The 16,553-nt window shown below is 58.7% G+C and overlaps 1 protein-coding gene across 10 annotated transcripts in view; it reads right to left on the minus strand.

Annotated features, from left to right (window-relative positions):
• ITGB4 (integrin subunit beta 4) overlaps window positions 1–16,314 on the minus strand; it is a 30,817-nt gene extending 14,503 nt beyond the window's left edge. For 3 of the 10 annotated variants that reach the window (XM_089900050.1, XM_089900043.1, XM_089900051.1), the window contains exons 1-20: window positions 12,657–12,774; window positions 11,558–11,640; window positions 11,215–11,316; window positions 10,859–11,063; window positions 10,075–10,171; window positions 9,718–9,889; window positions 8,077–8,340; window positions 7,666–7,755; window positions 7,250–7,372; window positions 6,671–6,835; window positions 6,420–6,496; window positions 5,498–5,700; window positions 3,400–3,503; window positions 3,181–3,279; window positions 2,877–3,006; window positions 2,013–2,135; window positions 1,817–1,923; window positions 1,023–1,056; window positions 658–846; window positions 291–394 (exon numbers count right to left, since the gene is read on the minus strand). In XM_089900050.1, coding sequence (XP_089756176.1) covers window positions 291–394; window positions 658–846; window positions 1,023–1,056; window positions 1,817–1,923; window positions 2,013–2,135; window positions 2,877–3,006; window positions 3,181–3,279; window positions 3,400–3,503; window positions 5,498–5,700; window positions 6,420–6,496; window positions 6,671–6,835; window positions 7,250–7,372; window positions 7,666–7,755; window positions 8,077–8,340; window positions 9,718–9,889; window positions 10,075–10,171; window positions 10,859–11,063; window positions 11,215–11,316; window positions 11,558–11,640; window positions 12,657–12,774 — 2,589 coding nt within the window. Of the gene's footprint in view, window positions 1–290; window positions 395–657; window positions 847–1,022; window positions 1,057–1,816; window positions 1,924–2,012; window positions 2,136–2,876; window positions 3,007–3,180; window positions 3,280–3,399; window positions 3,504–5,497; window positions 5,701–6,419; window positions 6,497–6,670; window positions 6,836–7,249; window positions 7,373–7,665; window positions 7,756–8,076; window positions 8,341–9,717; window positions 9,890–10,074; window positions 10,172–10,858; window positions 11,110–11,214; window positions 11,317–11,557; window positions 11,641–12,656; window positions 14,016–16,066 lie in introns of those variants that run through there. The other 7 variants (XM_089900046.1, XM_022589586.3, XM_089900044.1 and 4 more) reach the window with 7 other exon arrangements.
• Between the last annotated feature and the right edge of the window lie 239 nt (window positions 16,315–16,553).

Consider the following 16,553-nt stretch of genomic DNA (forward strand, 5'->3'; position numbering starts at 1 on the left):
GCTCGGGCCCTGGGGGAGCCTCTCCACCCAGAGCCATCCAGGCCCAGAGGACCTCTCGGGGTGGGCTGGGGGTGTGGCCATGGGCACGCACATTGCCTCCACCCTTCTGGAAGCATTTACAGGGAACAGATCCCAGGATGATCCCAGGCCAGGCACATGTCCAAGGAAGCCCTTCTTTCCTGCCCGGAAAAATCCAGGTTCCCCAGCTGCTTCCCTCTGCTCTCCCGCCACCTGGCTCACACCCAGCCCAGAGATGCCAGCTGCCTGGGATCGGTTTCTTTGGCCCTTACGTTCTCCTCCACTTCCTGGCGCAGCTGGTCACATTCTCGGGTGCCAGGCTTCAGTAGGTTCTCGGTGCAAAGGCGGGCAAGGCGCAGGGACAGCCCGTAGGGCGCTAGGGGCAGGCAGGGAGGGGTGTCGTCAGCCCCCTGCACAGTGGGCACCGCAGAAGCCCCGTCTAGGAGCCATGCTTGGATAGGGGAGCACCTGAGGCTGATAGCACCATCAGGAAGGATAGAAGGCAGCCAGGCCTGTGCCTGCACCCCAATACCCAGAGAAAATAGGAATGGTGTGATCCCGGACCTGGGAGCAGTGGTGAACGTGCCCCGGGCCCCAAGGGCAGCACCAGGACCTGCGGTGCCCGGCCCTGGCCCTCACCCAGCTCCGTGGGGCTGATGCCGGCAGCACGCGAGGCAGAGCCAGGCCGCTGCACGTTGGCGGTCTTCCAGCGGACCGTGTCGCGCCCCTTGAGGTTCCCGCTGCGCAGCAGGGGCGTGTCCAGGTGATCCGAGGCCATCAGGTTCGCCCGCAGCATGTAGTGGTCTTCCTTGAAGCCCACCATGTGACCTGCGGGACAGGGTCCTCACACTGGGCCGCTCCCTAGACCTTCCCCACCACACCCCTGCAGGTGGGACCCCGGGGCCTCCCGCCTCTGTTCCAGACTTGGCCCCCGCTTCCCCTCCACCCCAGCTGGAAGGAAGAGCGGGCAGAAGCCCGCCACCCCTGCTGATGCTGGCCCGTACCTCGGTTGCAGCATGGGAGAAGGGCCAGGCAGGCCTAGGAGACAAGGTGGGTGAGGATGAAAGCTGAGACAGCCACCCCAGCCTAGGTAAGCCCCTTCCGCCACCAACTGCCACCCATGCCAACGGTCCAGAGGGGGCAAAGGTGCCTTCCCAGACACCAGGATATCCAGGCAGCTGCAGGGGTCTAGGTGTGTGGCACACAAGGTGGGTACACAGAGGGTGATGGGGCAGAGGGTTCCCCAAATGTGTGCCAGGGGACCCTGGTCCTGCTGTATACTCTGGAAAGTAAAGGTTCTGTGATCAAACCCATTTGGGAAGCACAGAATTCCTTCCCCTTATAGTTTCACTATTCATACAACTAGATCAAAGGCTCTGAGAAGTCCTGCAGAGAAGAAACCGTTTTCTCAAATGTATTTGATCACAGAACTCTTTTTCTCTGTAACACACACTAATATCCCACAACGCTGGGGGTTACTGCAGTGTTGTCTCTGCTCCCTACAATTCAGTATCCCGTGCCATGCCGTCCTCCATGTTTTCCTGTCTCCTGTCTTTCCTCCCCAGTAGACTGTCAGCTCCTGGTGGGCAGAGCCCTTCCTTCCCTGTTAGCTCTTGGACCCTTTGCATGTGGCTGACCCCCGGGCAGGGGCTCCCAGGTATCCAGCCACTGATGGTTGGCAGAGGTGAGAGGCTGGTGTGGGGAGGGCACCAGGGCTGGGCTGAACATGTGGGTTCGCTTGGCCTCTGCCACCTACAGGGACCCTGGTGGCGGGGGGAGACCCTGGGGGAGCCCCCACCTTGCAGCAGGCACAGTACTTCCAGCAGAGCAGGAGCAGCAGTGCCGGGAGCAACAGGAGGAACACGAGCAGGGGAATGAGCCACCAGAAGGTGCCGGGGGGGCAGTCTAGGGAGGAAGGAGAGGAAGTCGGTACCATTTCCCCCACCGGGGTCCGACAGGCCACCCACACGCCCCCGGCCGGCCCTCCAGCTCACCCTTCCTCCTCTGCACCAGGACGGTGCTGTTGGGCCCGGGGGCGCCATCACCCTCCACGGTGTAGCTGTATGTACAGTCGTCCTCCTCGTCCCGGAAGGAGCAGTACTCCATCACCTCCTCCGCTGCACCCACAGACGGTCGGTAGGGCACCCAACCCCACCCCGGAGCACCTTAGGGCCTGGTGGGGTGGCCGCTCCTCACCACGGCCCTACTCTGGGGCCCAGCCCGCCCATCACAGGGTGGGAGGCACCTTCCTGGGGAAGAACGCAAGTTCCCGGCAAACTGTGCATACAGCTGGGGCAAGGCGGGGGCTGCCCTCCAGGAGCGTCAAAGGCTGCAAATCTGTGCCCGTCCTGGGCATCGCTCAGGAGCTGGGCTTCTACAACGTTTTTCTTTTTTCTTTTCTTTTTTTTTTGGCCACATGTGGGATCATAGTTCCCCGACCAGGGATCGAACCCACGCCCCCTGCAGCGGGAGTGCGGAGTCTTAACCACTGGCCCGCCAGGGAAGTCCCTTCTAGAACACTTCTCTGACCTAGAGGAAAGGAGGCTGTGAGCCCCCACGGCCCAATTATGGGCCTTTGCCGTGTTCATGGCCCTACCCAGCTCTTTGCCCCCTGCCCAAGCCAGAAGCCATCTCCCCAGGTCTGGGTGCCCTGGCCAGACTGTGTGGCCCCTACCTGGGTCTGTGTGACCTGTCTGGGTTCTGTGACCACTCCCAGGTCTGGAACCCCTCTTTCTGGACTGCATGTCCTCAGTTTGGATTATGAGCCCCATACCCAGCTCCACAGCCCTGCCCGGATGAGAGACACCACCTACCCCATCGGAAGCCCCCCTGCCTAGTCCTCTCTCCCTGCCCCATACCTTTCTTAAGCTCATCCACCATCTTGACCTTGAAGCTGCACTCCTTACACACGTGCCCCTTCTTTTCACCGGTGCCCCACGCCTGGCACTGCACACAGGACCGCAGGTCCTCACAGAGGCCCAGGCGGATCTGGGTGGGTGAAGAGGGTCAGACGGGCACTGTGTTGGGCGGCGGCCCCTGCCAGGCCCGCTCCCACCACGTCACACCCTCGGGCGGCTCCTCTGGCACCAGGCTCAGCCCCTCTTGTCCGTCTTGCCCCGTGCCTGGGGTCCCCATGCCCATACCCAGTGAATCTGGCCTCACCGCTGAGTAGTTGATTTCGCAGATGGTGTCTGTGTAGAGCGACTGTTGGTTGCAGTGGCAGCGGCCACACTCGCAGTAGCCACGCCCATTACAGATACCCTGAGTCAAGAGGAGGCACCAGTGAGCCAGCTGTGCCCCCACCCCTGCCTGAGAGGGAGGGTGATCTTGATTGGGGCCCCCTCTACCGCCCCCCACTGTCTGCCTCATGCCCAGGCCTACCCCGTTGCTGTCGATGCAGGTGGCATTGCTGAGAGGACAGTCACAGCTCAAGCCTGTCCAGCCAGGCTCACACACACACTGGCCCATGGAGCAGCGTCCTCGGTCTGCAGAGAAGGGGAGGGGAGAGGAGAGGCACACTTGCACCTGCAGTCCAGGCTGCCCACTGGCTGGAGCTGCCTTGGGAGCTAGGATGTCTCCAGCCAGGGGCAGAGCCATCTCTTCGTCGCTTTCTTGGAACTCCCTTCTCTCCATTTCTCCTGCTCTATTGTGCCCTTCTACCTTCCACTCTGCAGCTGGGGTGATCACCCCAAAACACAAACCCAATCATGTGTCTCCCCTGTTTAAGAACCTCTAATGAGTCCTGGCCAATGCAACAAGGTAAGAAAAAGAAATAAAACATAAGTTTTGGAAAGTTAAGAGATGAAAAACTGTCATCATTTACAAGTATCAGAAACATGCCACAAAATAGCAAGAAGAATCTATAAATAAGTTATTAGATTTCATAAGTGAGTTTAGCAAGGTGGCTGGATACAAGGTTAACATATAAAGAGTTAGAAAATGAAATTAAAAGCACCAGTGAGGACTTCCCAGGTGGCGCAGTGGTTAAGAATCCGCCTGCCAATGCAGGGGACACGGGTTTGAGCCCTGGTCCAGGAAGATACCACATGCTGCAGAGCAACTAAGCCTGTGTGCCACAACTACTGAACCTGCGCTCTAGAGCCCACGAGCCACAACTACTGAGCCTGCATGCCACAACTGCTGAACCCCACGTGCCTAGAGCCCATGCTCCGCAACAAGAGAAGCCACTGCTACAAGAAGCCCACGCACCGCAATGAAGAGTAGCCCCCGCTCACCGCAACTAGAGAAAGCTCGCACGCAGCAATGAAGTCCCAATGCAGCCAAAAATAAATAAAAAATAAATAAATGTATTAAAAACACACACACACACACACAAAAAAGAAACACACCAGTGACTCCCTTTTGCCCAAAGGATGAAGTCCAATATCCTTACTAGAATAGGGGTTGATTAACTACAGCCTGTGGGCCAAATCCAGCTCACCACCTGCTTTTGCAAAAGTGTTATTGGAACAGAGCCACACTCATTTGCCTATGTATTGCCTAAAGCTGCTTTCTGCTACAATGGCAGAGCTGGGTAGTTGTGACGGAGACCATATAGCTTACAAAGCTGAAAATATTTAATGTATAGCCTTTTAAGAAAAAGTTTGGACTACACTAAAACTGGACCCATCCTGGACTGGAACCCAAGCCCCTTGCAGTCTGGCCCTGCCTCCTTCCTGGCTGCATCTCCCTCCCCTCCTGTCTCAGCTTGGCCTGTGCCAAATGTCTGCCTTTCTCCAGACGTCCTGGGTTCTCCCTTCATTTCTCTGAGCACACCCTGGGGTGCGCAGGTGAAGAGAAGAAATGGCAGACAAAAGCAAGAACGGAGGAAAGGGTAGAAAAGCAGGGTCTTGACGCCCCGTGGCAAGTATACAGTTGGGGCTTAATAAGTATTTGGTGAGTGGATTTTCATTCATTCTCCTCCATTTACCCATTCAGTACTTCCATATGACCCCTGTGGGTTCTGTGACCCCTGCCCAGCTCCGGAAGCCCTGGCCAGGCTATGTACCCATGGCCTGGGCCCACACTGTGTTAGGCCCTGTGGGGCTACAGAGGATGCATTACTCCAGGCCCTGTCTGCTAGAGATGTAGCATCTTCCGAGAGAGGAAAGATCGCCATGCCATATACCACCGATCACTGAGGTTGAGCTGGGTGGTACCCACTCTAGTGGGATGGGAGAGTGGAGAAGCGGGTGGGCACGGGCCGGAGGACCTCAGGGGGACATTCCACAATGGGGATTTCATGCTGGCAGGGGCCTTGGGCATCAAGTTTGTGGAGGAGGAGAGAGGTCCATGTTGGGGCTGGACTTAGGAGAGGCACTCAGGGAATCTGGAGGAGGGCTGGGCCTGAACATGGGGGTCCCGACTCCCAGCGAGGCTCTCCCAACATGGGTTCTGATGGCAGAGCCAGAGGCGGCGGGCAGGGGCTGGACACCCAGGCCACCCTCTCGGCTTCACCCCACCTGGGCCAGTAGCTCACCGTTGCAGAGGAACCCGGAGGCACGGGGGCACTGGAAGTTGTCGTATTCACAGAATTGACCCTCATAGCGGCCGTCACCATAGCACACGCAGTGGCCGCACTGGCACTCGCCCTGCCCCGAGCACAGCTTGTCCTCACCCTCCCGCTGGCAGGGCGCCAGGTCGCTCAGGGAGCCAGTGGAGCAGTTACAGGTCTTGCCGCTCCTGCGGGAGAAGCCAGTCACTTCTGCACAGCACAGCAGGAAGGCTTTCACCATCCCATTTTACAGATGAGGAAACTGAGGCTCTAAGTGGGCCCCTGTGGGTCTGAGTTACGTAGACAGCAGGGGCTGAGCTGAGACTCAAACCTCAGTCCCCTGAGACCCTCCTCCTATCCCTTCCTCAAGTCATGACAAACTTATTCAATGTCTTGAAGCTTGAAAAGCCCTCACTCTTACTAACATTCTCTTATGACCCCCTTCTGCTCAGGTAACAGGTGCCCATGGCTTAGATACTAAAGGCCCAAAAGGGATGGAGGGTAAAGTACGTCTCCCTCCTGTGTCCGACCCACAACACCCTAACGGCCACCACTGCCCTGATTCTTACACATATTTCCAGCGGTAATCCTATATATCCATATATTTCTTTTTATTTTTTGGCCTCGCCATGCAGCTTGCAGGATCTTAGTTCCCTGACCAGGGATTGAACCCGGAGCCCCAGCAGTGAGACCGCTGAGTCCTAACCACTGGACTACCAGAGAATTCCCATATCCATGAATTTCAAAGTGCTTTGAACCGAATCCACCTGCCAACTAGACATACCCCTTTCCTAGCCCTTTCTATGCCCAGCTGCCAACCCACCCTCAGCAGCCTACTTGGTGTGCCCAGCCCCTTCTCTGGGAGCTGCTGGCATCCTGGGTGCTGGCTTCACCCTCCCACACTCACCAGCCCTCATTGCACACACAGTGTCCGCACATGAAATCCCCGTTGAAGCTGCAGCGAAATGACCGCTCCTCTTTTTGCTGGAATGAAATCATGGTGGGGTGGCTGGCGGGGTGAGGGATGCTGGACGCTGCCCCTCAGGGAACCCCGAAAGGGAGTTGTGGCCACAGGATGCTCTGCTGTGTTACTCAGGGCCCTGGGGTGGTCGGCTTAGCCTCTCCCTCCCTCCGCAACCTGGCGGGGCAGCATCATACCAGCTCACAGGAGCACACGTCACAGACGATGTCCACGTCCATCTTGAGGCCATTGGAGAAGGAGGGCTTCAGATGGATGTTGCCCTTCTGGTCCGCTTCTGGCAACTGGCACACGTGAGTCCCGTCCAAGTCCTCGATAGCCCGCAGCTGCACTTGGTATGTGCCCTGCAGGGACCCCACTGTCAGGCAAGGCAGGCCTGGACAGACCACCAGGGGGCAGTTGTGCCTGAAGTCTCTAGGCCCTCAAGCTCCAGGGATGTGTCTGGCCCCTGACACCCAGCTCCCTGCCCGCCCTTCCTCAGGGCTGCGAACTTGCTCCCTCCAGGCACAGCCACGGTAACAATAGCACCAACAGTAACCAGGGTTGCTTTTGGCCCATTCACTCATCTTAGCAACCCTGAGCTCCAAGCTGATTGGCCTCCACTCTACAGATGAGGACACGCCAAGGGGCTGATCCAGAGGGCTTCAAACCAAGATCTGACTCCGGAGGCCATGCTCTGGACCTCTGTTCAGGTAGACCCCGCCCCGCAGGGCGCTGTGCCCGTCCTCCCCTGCCCCGGGACCCCCACGGAGGCGTACCACTTCCCCCCGCCGGATGAGAAAGGACCCAGTGTTCGTCTTCTGGAACATCCTGGAGGTGACCTCTGTCCGCAGGCCTCGGGGGCTTTCCAGGGCCCGGATGTCCAGGTTGGAGCGGATACGCTAAAAGAGAGCAGGCGATCAATGGCCTGGGGGTACCCCGGGCTCACCCACCCTGGCCTGGCCTGTCTGTGCTGCACTCCCACCTACACGGAGGCCTGGGGTGCTGGCGGGGGTCGGGGGTGGGGGTGGGGGTCAAGGGAGAAGAGTCTGCAGGAACCTGGGGCCAGGCCCAGGGGGCGCTCCTCAAGGACTGCAGAAGACCCTTCCTCCCTCCTGTCCTATTTCCCAGTCCTCTGCCATTCAGCCTTCTCTCCAGCCCCGCCCCAGAAAGGCTCAGACTCCAGAGCCCTCACGTTGAAGGCATCCTGCAGCAGATCCACGATGTTGGAAGAGTCCTCCTGCAGCACCCCCAGCGAAGAGACAGGAAAATACGAGGATAGCTTCTGCAGGAGAAAATGCCAGGCCGGGGCTCAGCCTCCCACAAGGGTCATCTCTTTGAATCCAGACAACACCTCTGGGGTTCGCTCACCTGGCAGATGGGGAAGCTAAGGCCTGGCGCCTGCTGTGCGTTCCAGAGCCTGTGCTCTCAGCCCCCACCTGCTTGGGAGGGGGGGCTGGGGAATGGGCACGTGGACTCCTCTTCCCACCAGGGCCCATCCCAAGTTTCGGGAAGGAAGGGAGGAAGGCAGATGGGGGTGTCTGAGAAGTTCCACGGACCCTCCCGTCCGCCCCCATCCTGCCCCGTGAGGCCCCGGCCCCCGCACCTCGTAGTAACTATAGGAGTAGTTGGTGACTGCGAAGATGGGGATGATGTTGTGCCGGTCGAGCAGGCGCACCAAGGTGGGCACCGACGGGTAGTCCTGTGTCCCGTACTGGGTGTAGGTGCCCGTGGTGTCCAGGTGGCACTCCTCGTCGTTGCGCCTCATGATGCCAGCCAGCACGTTGGCGCCATCCGCCTCGTAGTGGAAGGCCGACTCGGTAGAGAATACCAGCAAGTGGGTGCTGTCGGGGCGCCAGCCGATGTGCCTCTGGGGAGAGCGAGGAGGGGTGCCCGTGGAGCAGGGGACACTCATCACAGCGTCGTGCACGGTGACAGCGAAAGCACGTCCCGACACGGGGCTCAGCGAGGATACAGGATTAACAGCCTGACGACCCCATGAATGACGCACGTGACAGATAGCACATGAGTGATGACGGGGATAAACAGAAACCAGCGATGGGAAGTGGGAAACAGAAGCAGGGGCTGTGCCCACAGTGGGCGCCACGCAAGATGTGAACCAGGTTCATGCAGCTGTCCCCACAAGGTCTTAACCACTCTGCGAGAATATCTCAATTGCACAGAAAAATGTACACCCTGCAGCATTTAACGGAAGAGTTAAAATAGGTACAGCAAGCGGCATGTGGCAATTCGTTTGAGAAATACATGGGATCGGGGCTTCCCTGGTGGCGCGGTGGTTGGGAGTCCGCCTGCCAATGCAAGGGACACAGGTTCGTACCCCGGTCCGGGAAGATCCCACATGCCGCGGAGCGGCTGGGCCCGTGAGCCATGGCCGCTGAGCCTGCGCGTCCGGAGCCTGTGCTCCGCAACGGGAGAGGCCACAGCAGTGAGAGGCCCGCGTACCGCAAAAAAAAAAAAAAGAAATACATGGGATGATTTTGAAAACCATGTATTACAAGAGAAAATGTTTATGACAGCATTAGGTGAAAAAAAAAAAAGCAAGTTTCAGAACTATACATACACTGATTCCAACTATATAAAATAAGGAAAAGGGAACAAAATATGCTGGTGGGGTATCAGTGGCCGGCTGTCTGATGGTGGTGAAATTATGGGGCAATTTCTGTTCTTTGTTTTCCAAATTGTCTGTAATATGGGTACATTATTTTCATTTTTATTTCTTATGTTTTAATTTTGTTTTATTTTTTGGCCACACCATGTGGCTTGAGAGACCTTAGTTCCCCGACCAGGGGTGGAACCTGGGCCCCCGGCAGTGAAAGTGCTGAATCCTTAACCACTGGACTGCCAAGGAATTTTCTTTTTTGTCTGTGGATACATTATTCTTTAAATGAAAAAACTGATGTGCACATAAAAAGAAGTGCCCTCTTCCAGCACAGTTGGAGACGGGTATTAACAGGGAGGTTGGGTGGGAGGCTGGCCTCAGGGCACTGAAGATTCCAGAATCCCAAGACTCATGTCCGCCTCACTGGCCAACACAAAACCAGGCTGTGACTGCTCAGGCCCTGATACCTCTAAACTTGGATTGGAATTGAGGGTCCCCCAGTGGGTCTGAGCTTGTCTTAGGGGATGGAGGCCCCAGCCTGGTACCAGAGCAGGCCAGTGGGCAGCTCATGCCCTTGTTGAAAAGCACAGCCGGGTCTAGGCCGGCAGGACCTGCCCCGGCACTCACGGTGCACACGGCCGTCTGCAGGATGGCATCGAAACCTCCTTCGGGGGCGTCCAGGTTGCCTGAGATCCGCTCTCCCTTTAGCTTGTTCCGGAACTCCTCCACGTCTTCCGTCAGGCTGATGACGTTTTTGAAGGAGAAGGGGGGGTCACTGTTGGGCCAGGGCTCCTTCAGCCTGGGCGGAGGTGGGAAGGAGAGAGTCAGGGAGGGAGAAAGTCAGGGGAGAAGACGCCCACAACCCCCTGCCCACCCTCTCTAGGGACCGCCCCTGTGGCTCATTTCAACCTGAAAACTTCGACGTGCTTGGGTGGAGAGGGCGTGGGCCACCTGGCCAGGACCCCTGCCCCCTTGGTCACTCACTTCTCGGGCCTCATGTCTGTCTGAGGGACGCTAACTTTGTCCACGAACTTGCCAAATCCAATCGTGTAGTCGCTGGTGAGCTGCCTCAGGACCTGGGCTAGGCATCAACAACAAAAAAAGAGGGGACAGCTGAGCCCCAAGAGCCCCACATCAACACAGGGGCCGGGGGCTGGCTTGGGAAGGAGGAAGAGGAAGAACAACTTATTGTCAACACTTTGCATGTTGGGCATCCGCTCACGCACATGACAGCCCTTGTCCTTATTTACAGATGAGGGAAATGGGACTCGGGGGACCCAGAGTTGTGCACGCAGCTAGTTGCAGGGTGCGGCCAGGGAGCTGGACCGGCCGTCTGCAGAGCTGGGAGTTAACCTCAGCCTCATGGCAGCTGGCGCCCTCCGTGTCAGCACCAGAGGAGGGACTACCTTGGCAGTCCAGTAGCTAGGACTCTGAGCTTCCACTGCAGGGGGCGCGGGTTCAATCCCTGGTCGGGGAACTAAGATCCCGCAAGCCATGAGGCGCACCACATCCAAAAAATCAAAAAGGACCAGAGGGCTCTGGTTCCCACCCGGCTGGGGCCTTCTCTGCACTCCCGAGTGGTTATTGGGGTCTGCACAGGACCCGCCTCTGAGAATGGGGGGAAGGAGTTCTTGGGGTGCTCAGATGTCCTGTCCTTCCTTGAGGAGTGGGTGCAGCTAGCCCGAGCCCTGGCCTCCTGAGCAGGTGTCCAGCCAGCTGGGGGAGGCCACTCTCTCCACGCCCTGCCCTGCTGTCTTCCGCGCCGTACCCAGATCCTGCCCCATCTTCTTGAGGTTGTCCAGATCGTCAGACATGGAGTTGGAGAAGTCCATGAGGATATACAGGTCCATGGGGCTCTCCAGGGGCTCAAACACCTGCAGCTCAAAGCGCTGCTCCTCTCCCGGCCGCAGCCGCACCCGCAGCCCCTGGGGGGACACCTGGCTACGGTGCAGGGTGGTGTCGATCTGCGCTTCCTGTGTCCAGGGGAGGGGGACACCTGGCTGGAGGGTCTCTCCAGATCTGATGGAGATACCTCTCAGCTCAGCCAGGGGACACGATAACCTCCCACAAACAGCCAGCCTTGAGCTTGGAGGGCCCAGCCCCCCCGACCCCCACTCTGGGCACCTCTGTGATCTCGAAGCTGCTCTCCATGACCACCATGCTCTCCTGCCGGCAGCCCGCAGCCAGCAGCTCTGCCTGGGTGTTGCAGCGCCGTTCCTTGAACATCTGGCCGGAAGGAGATGGAGTCAGGAGGGCAGTGCCCTTCCCCTGGCTGTCCTAACACTGGATTTATCCTGTACCCCACCACCCCGATCTTCCTGACCCTTGCCTGTTCTCCCACGACCGCCTGGCCTGAGGCTGGGCTGAGGGCGGGGCAAGTGTGGGCCAGAGCCCAGGCCTGGGGTGTAGCAGGGTGGGGCACGCAGGTTGGGAAGGTGGCCCAGGCTAGGCCCCAGCGGCATCACACCTCGTCCGTGCAGTAGGCGCAGTCCCTGTCCACGCGGATGCACTCCGTGCAGCTCTTCACCTGGGCCTTCTTGCAGCGGTTCGCTGGGGAGCAGAGATGGGCGTGCCCCCTGAGATGCGCCTCACCCACTGCCAAGCCCTTCCCTTGTGCAACCTCATTTGAAAGAGGTGGGGATTCTCTCCCGATTTACAGAGCGGGAAATGGAGGCCAGCAGGTACGTGGTCAGTCCCAGGTAGCACAGCTAGAAACCCGCAGAGCCAGATCTCAAACCTGGACTCTCCACTCAAGTCTGGAGGCAAGGATGGTGGGGGCCGAGACCGAGGCGCTGGCGGGGACACCCTAACCACCCCCCTCACCTGCTCCTCCAGGGTAAAAGGGATTCTGTCTTGTTTATCACTGCGTCCCCAGTGCCTAGCCCAAGCCCCGCACACAGGGAGTTGTTAGTAAATAAATGAGGTAAAACTCCAATTTCTCCAAAGGTTGGGATTCCCTTTGGTTTTGTTCAGTTAAAATCACAGTAAGGACCTATTATGTGCACTAGTGGGTGGTCCCCTGGGCTCCAGGCAACGGTGCACTGTCAATGTTTAGCAAGGGCTCCGGTGAGGGCGGGGAAGCCCTGACTTGCAGCCTTTGCCAATTTCCAGGGTGTAAATGTTCCCACCATGGTCTGTTTCAAGCTATCAGCATGACCTCCACTGACAGGCAAAATTTCATCAGTAGGAGCGGGCTCCAGCCCTTTGCCGACTGCAGACGCTCCCAGAGCAGGCAATGATCACCTTTCTCTCCTCCAAATTCCTCTAAAACTTTTCAGCTCAGCTTTCCAAGCCTCAGTACATCCTGCGAGCGCCTCCATTCTCTGAGTGGACGTCTTCTCCCTCCTCTAGACCAAGTCTCCTTCCTCCCCTGGGTGTTCTTGGGCCATACGGCTCAGGCTCATGGCTCCCCAGCCTTCAAAGTGGGTGGTGGTTGTTTGTTGAATGGCTGAGTGAGTGTCTGGGTAAGACACTCCATGAGAGCCCCCTCCCTCGCTTAAGGGCAGTGCCTTGGAAGTTGAGCCCCCACCACAGAGACGGGTGTTGCAGGGGTGTGTCCGACTCACCCATGTCCCCGGGGAAGCTGGCGCTCAGCAGGGCTGCCAGCAACAGCCTGGTCCACCAGCTGGGATGCGGCCCTGCCATCCTCTTCCTCCTGTATAACAGCAACAATCGACATACCATGCCTGACAGCTCTGGTCCACGTGTCAACTCACTGGGTCCCTGTCTAAGCTCCATCATTCCCATTGCACAGATGTAGAAACTGAGGCTCTACAGAACTTTAGTGATGTTCCAAGGCCACCTGGCCTGCAAGTGGCAGGGCCCAGGGCCCCTGACTCCTCTTTTCCACTGCCCCCTTCCTTGTCGTCTCTGGAGTGGCCAGATGCCCTGCAGGCCTATGCCCTGCCCAGGGAGGCCCCCACCCTCTCACCACTGAGGACTCTGGGCTCTGAGCCTGTCCCAATGCCAGGTCTCTTGTGCTGATCTCCCCGAGGGCAGAACAGGGCTTATTCCGCCTTTGCCTTTCAGACCCCAGTGGCCTGGGTTAGGCTTGGCAGGGACAGGGCCACCCTAGAGGGTCCTGGCTCCGCCTTCCTGTCCCCTCTCTGTCCTGGCCCACTTGCCTCTTGGTGAGAGGGTACAGCCGGGAAGAAGGGGGCCCCTCCCAATATCTGGGGCCTGAGAAAGGAAAGAGGAGGCTTGTTGCACTCAGCTAAGTTCTACAATGGCTGCCTGTCCCATCAGAGGAGGGGTCTCCACCCTACTCCCCACCTCTGCCTGCCCCAGAGTTGAGTTTTGGGGGCCCCTGAGCAGATCGCCCTTTCAAAAATTAGCCTGGAGCTAGATTACAAGCCCCTCCTGCCCGCTCACACACACACGCATTGCCAGCCACCCCAGGAGACCCATCTGCCTTTGGTTCACCATTAAACCATCTCAACTCATTAGTGACCTTCGGGGCAGGCACCGGCATCCCTGAGGCCTTTTAAAAGATGGGTATGGGGACTTCCCTGGTGGCACAGTGGATAAGACTCTGCACTCCCAAGGCAGGGGGCCCGGGTTCGATCTCTGGTCAGGGAACTAGATTCCACATGCATGCCTCAACTAAGGAGCCCACGTGTGGCAACTAAGACCGGGTGCAACTAAATAAATATTTAAAAAAAGAAAAAAAAAGATGGGTATGTACAGCAAGAAACTAGTACAACATTATAAAGCAACTATACTGCAATAAAAATTTAGGGGCTTCCCTGGTGGCGCAGTGGTTGAGAGTCTGCCTGCCGATGCAGGGGACACGGGTTCGTGCCCCGGTCCAGGAGGATCCCACATGCCGCAGAGCGGCTGGGCCCATGAGCCATGGCCGCTGAGGCTGCGTGTCTGGAGCCTGAGCTCCGCAATGGGAGAGGCCACAGCAGTGAGAGGCCTGCGTACTGCAAAAAAAAAAAAAAAAAAAAGCAAACAAATAAATAAAAGATGGGTAGCCTGCTGAAGAGAAGGGGCTGGCCATAGCCACCAGGCCTGCAGAGTTGACGTTAGGACCCCCTCCTCTTTCTCTAGAACGAGTCACCCAGCAGCCCAAGATTATGCCATGCCTACTGGCCCTCCCTCCTTGGATCTTTGCTCAGTCCTTGGCTTGTGGGGCAGGGGCAGCCCCAGGCTCTGGGAGACTGAGGCCCCCAAATGGCTGGGGAGACCCGGGGGCGGGGGGGCGTTGCAGGAAGGCATTGCCTCCGTCGCTCCAAGGCAGGTGGCTCCCAGGAGGCACTAGCAGCTCCAACACATCGCAGGCAGAGCCTGCTGGGAAGGAGCCACCCTCTAAGAGGGGCCTGGGGTAAGGGAGCTCTGAGCCAGCCAAGGGGGTGCTTCTTGGAGGAAATGAATTTCCTGCAGCCTTGGGGCATAGGCACCACACCCACACACTACACAATATAGGCTGCCTTACCCAGGCTTCCCAGGGGCACCATTACATACACAGGTACAGACACTGGAGGGCCCAGCCCAGCTTTTACTCACCCTCCTGTGCCCCCAGGCTGGGCACACAGTGGGCTAGTGCCCAGCACTTCATGTACATAATTGCCATTTAATCTGTACAGGAACCAGTGGGGATGATTGCATTGTCCCCATATCCCGGGTGAGACCCGGGCAGCGCACACCCCCCATTTAGCCTTCACTTTATACTCGGAGGCTCTAAAGTGGCAGCTGGGGACTAGTTACGCACTCAGGAGTGTTGTGTTTGACTCAACTTGTGTTTAAAAAGTTTTTTGTTTTTTTTGGCCTCCCTGCACAGCTTGTGGGATCTTAGTTCCCCAACCAGCGACTGAACCCGGGCCCCGGCAGTGAAAGCGTGGATTCCTAACCACTGGACCACCAAGGAAAATCCCTAAAAAGTTTTAAAAGTAGTTGTCGGTGTTAAAAATAATAAGGTTTCACATAAAAGTTAGGATTGTGGGCTTATTGGAAGAGGTGGCTGGCCGTGGCGGGCTGGGCAGAGCCCTCGGGAAACGTTCTCTCCAGGCTATTCTGGGTCCCCAGGCTGCAAGGGTCTTTTTATGTACCACCCGGGTCCCGGAAGTATGTGATTGCCACCCAGTGTTATCACATAGTGGCACACTCAGGCCTTGCAGGCACAGGGACATGCATATTCTTGGACACACACTGTGACCCACATGAACGTAGGCTCAGCGCTCTCCCCATACCCGCCCTCCCTCCCACCCACGGGACCCCTGTTGCATGTCTGCACCTGCCCTCCGTGGTTCTCTCCCTTCCTGCTTTCCTGGCCCTTCTGCTGCCATATTGCCCACAGAAATCAAGGCCAAGGAGATAGGCACTCCTTCCCTGCTGTCCTTCCGGCTCTCCTCTCCCCACTCAGCTCCCAGGATGGAGCCCCTTAGTCTTCACTTCCAGCTCCTTCCGAGGCAGCAACAACCATGCCCACACTTGGGCTCAGGGTGTGGCAAGACCATGGGGGAGAAGCAGGAGCCCTGCCGCTGCCCTCTGGGAGCCATCTAGAGCACCCCAACCCCCAACCCCCCCCCCCCCGCCTACAACCAGAGGCCCACCCGGGGCTAAAGGGGTGGGAAAGGGGGCTGGCTCTGGAGGAGTTTACAGTGGTGGGCACAGCCTCCAGGGGTGTTGGATGAGGTCAGGAGAGCTTCCTGGAGGAAGGGTGTCCTGAGCTGACTTTGGGAGGAGGGCCAAGAGAAGAGGAGAGTCAGGGACTCCCCAGACCCCAGACGGACTGTGGCACCACACAGCCAAGCCGGGAGGGCCTCTGCCTCTAGGTGGCTGCTTCTTTTTGAACCCCAGAGGGGCCCAGCCCAGTAAGCCTGCCAGCCACTGCCTGGCCCCTGCCCACTTCTCCCTCATATCCACCCAAGGGCCGGGCGGCCAGCCTTCAGGAAGGAAAGAGCCGGGGAAACAAAAGCCACCCGGCCCACCAATCAGCTCCCCGCGGGTCTTCCCAGTTGGGGTGCGCGCTCACTTTCTTCTTCTCCCCTCGGAGGTCCCTGAATGAGCGCCCAGCCCCGGCGGCCCGAGGCGCTGGAGGGGCGTGCGGTGTGCGGCCGCCCCGCGCCAGTGCCCCGGCCGCCTGCCGCGGTCCGAGGATGGACCTACCTTGGGGCTGACTCGCGCCCTCCCCGCGCTGGGCTCCGCTCGGCGGCTCCGGAGGCGGCGCGCGGGCGAGCCGGGACTGTCCAGAGGGCGGGCTGCAGGGAGGGCGGGCGGCGGCGGGGAGGGGACCGCTTTATGGGCTGGGCGGCAGGTAGGAAGGAGGAGCGGATGAGTCAGGCAGACCGCATTCCTGCGCGCGGCGCGCACCTGTCGGGGCAGGAGCCGTGCGCTAACGCCTCCGGACCGCCCCCCGGAAAAGGCTGCGGCTCCCGCGCAGCCCGGCCCCGCGCCCCGACCCACCGCGGCGGGGGCGGGGGGGAGCCACCCCCTTCTCTCCGGCCCCGGGAGCGGCACCT

This window comes from Delphinapterus leucas, chromosome 19 (genome assembly GCF_059928025.1).
Source record: "Delphinapterus leucas isolate spDelLeu-1000000601 "Yukka" chromosome 19, BTC_Dleu_Yukka2, whole genome shotgun sequence".
Taxonomy (NCBI): Eukaryota; Metazoa; Chordata; class Mammalia; order Artiodactyla; family Monodontidae; genus Delphinapterus; species Delphinapterus leucas.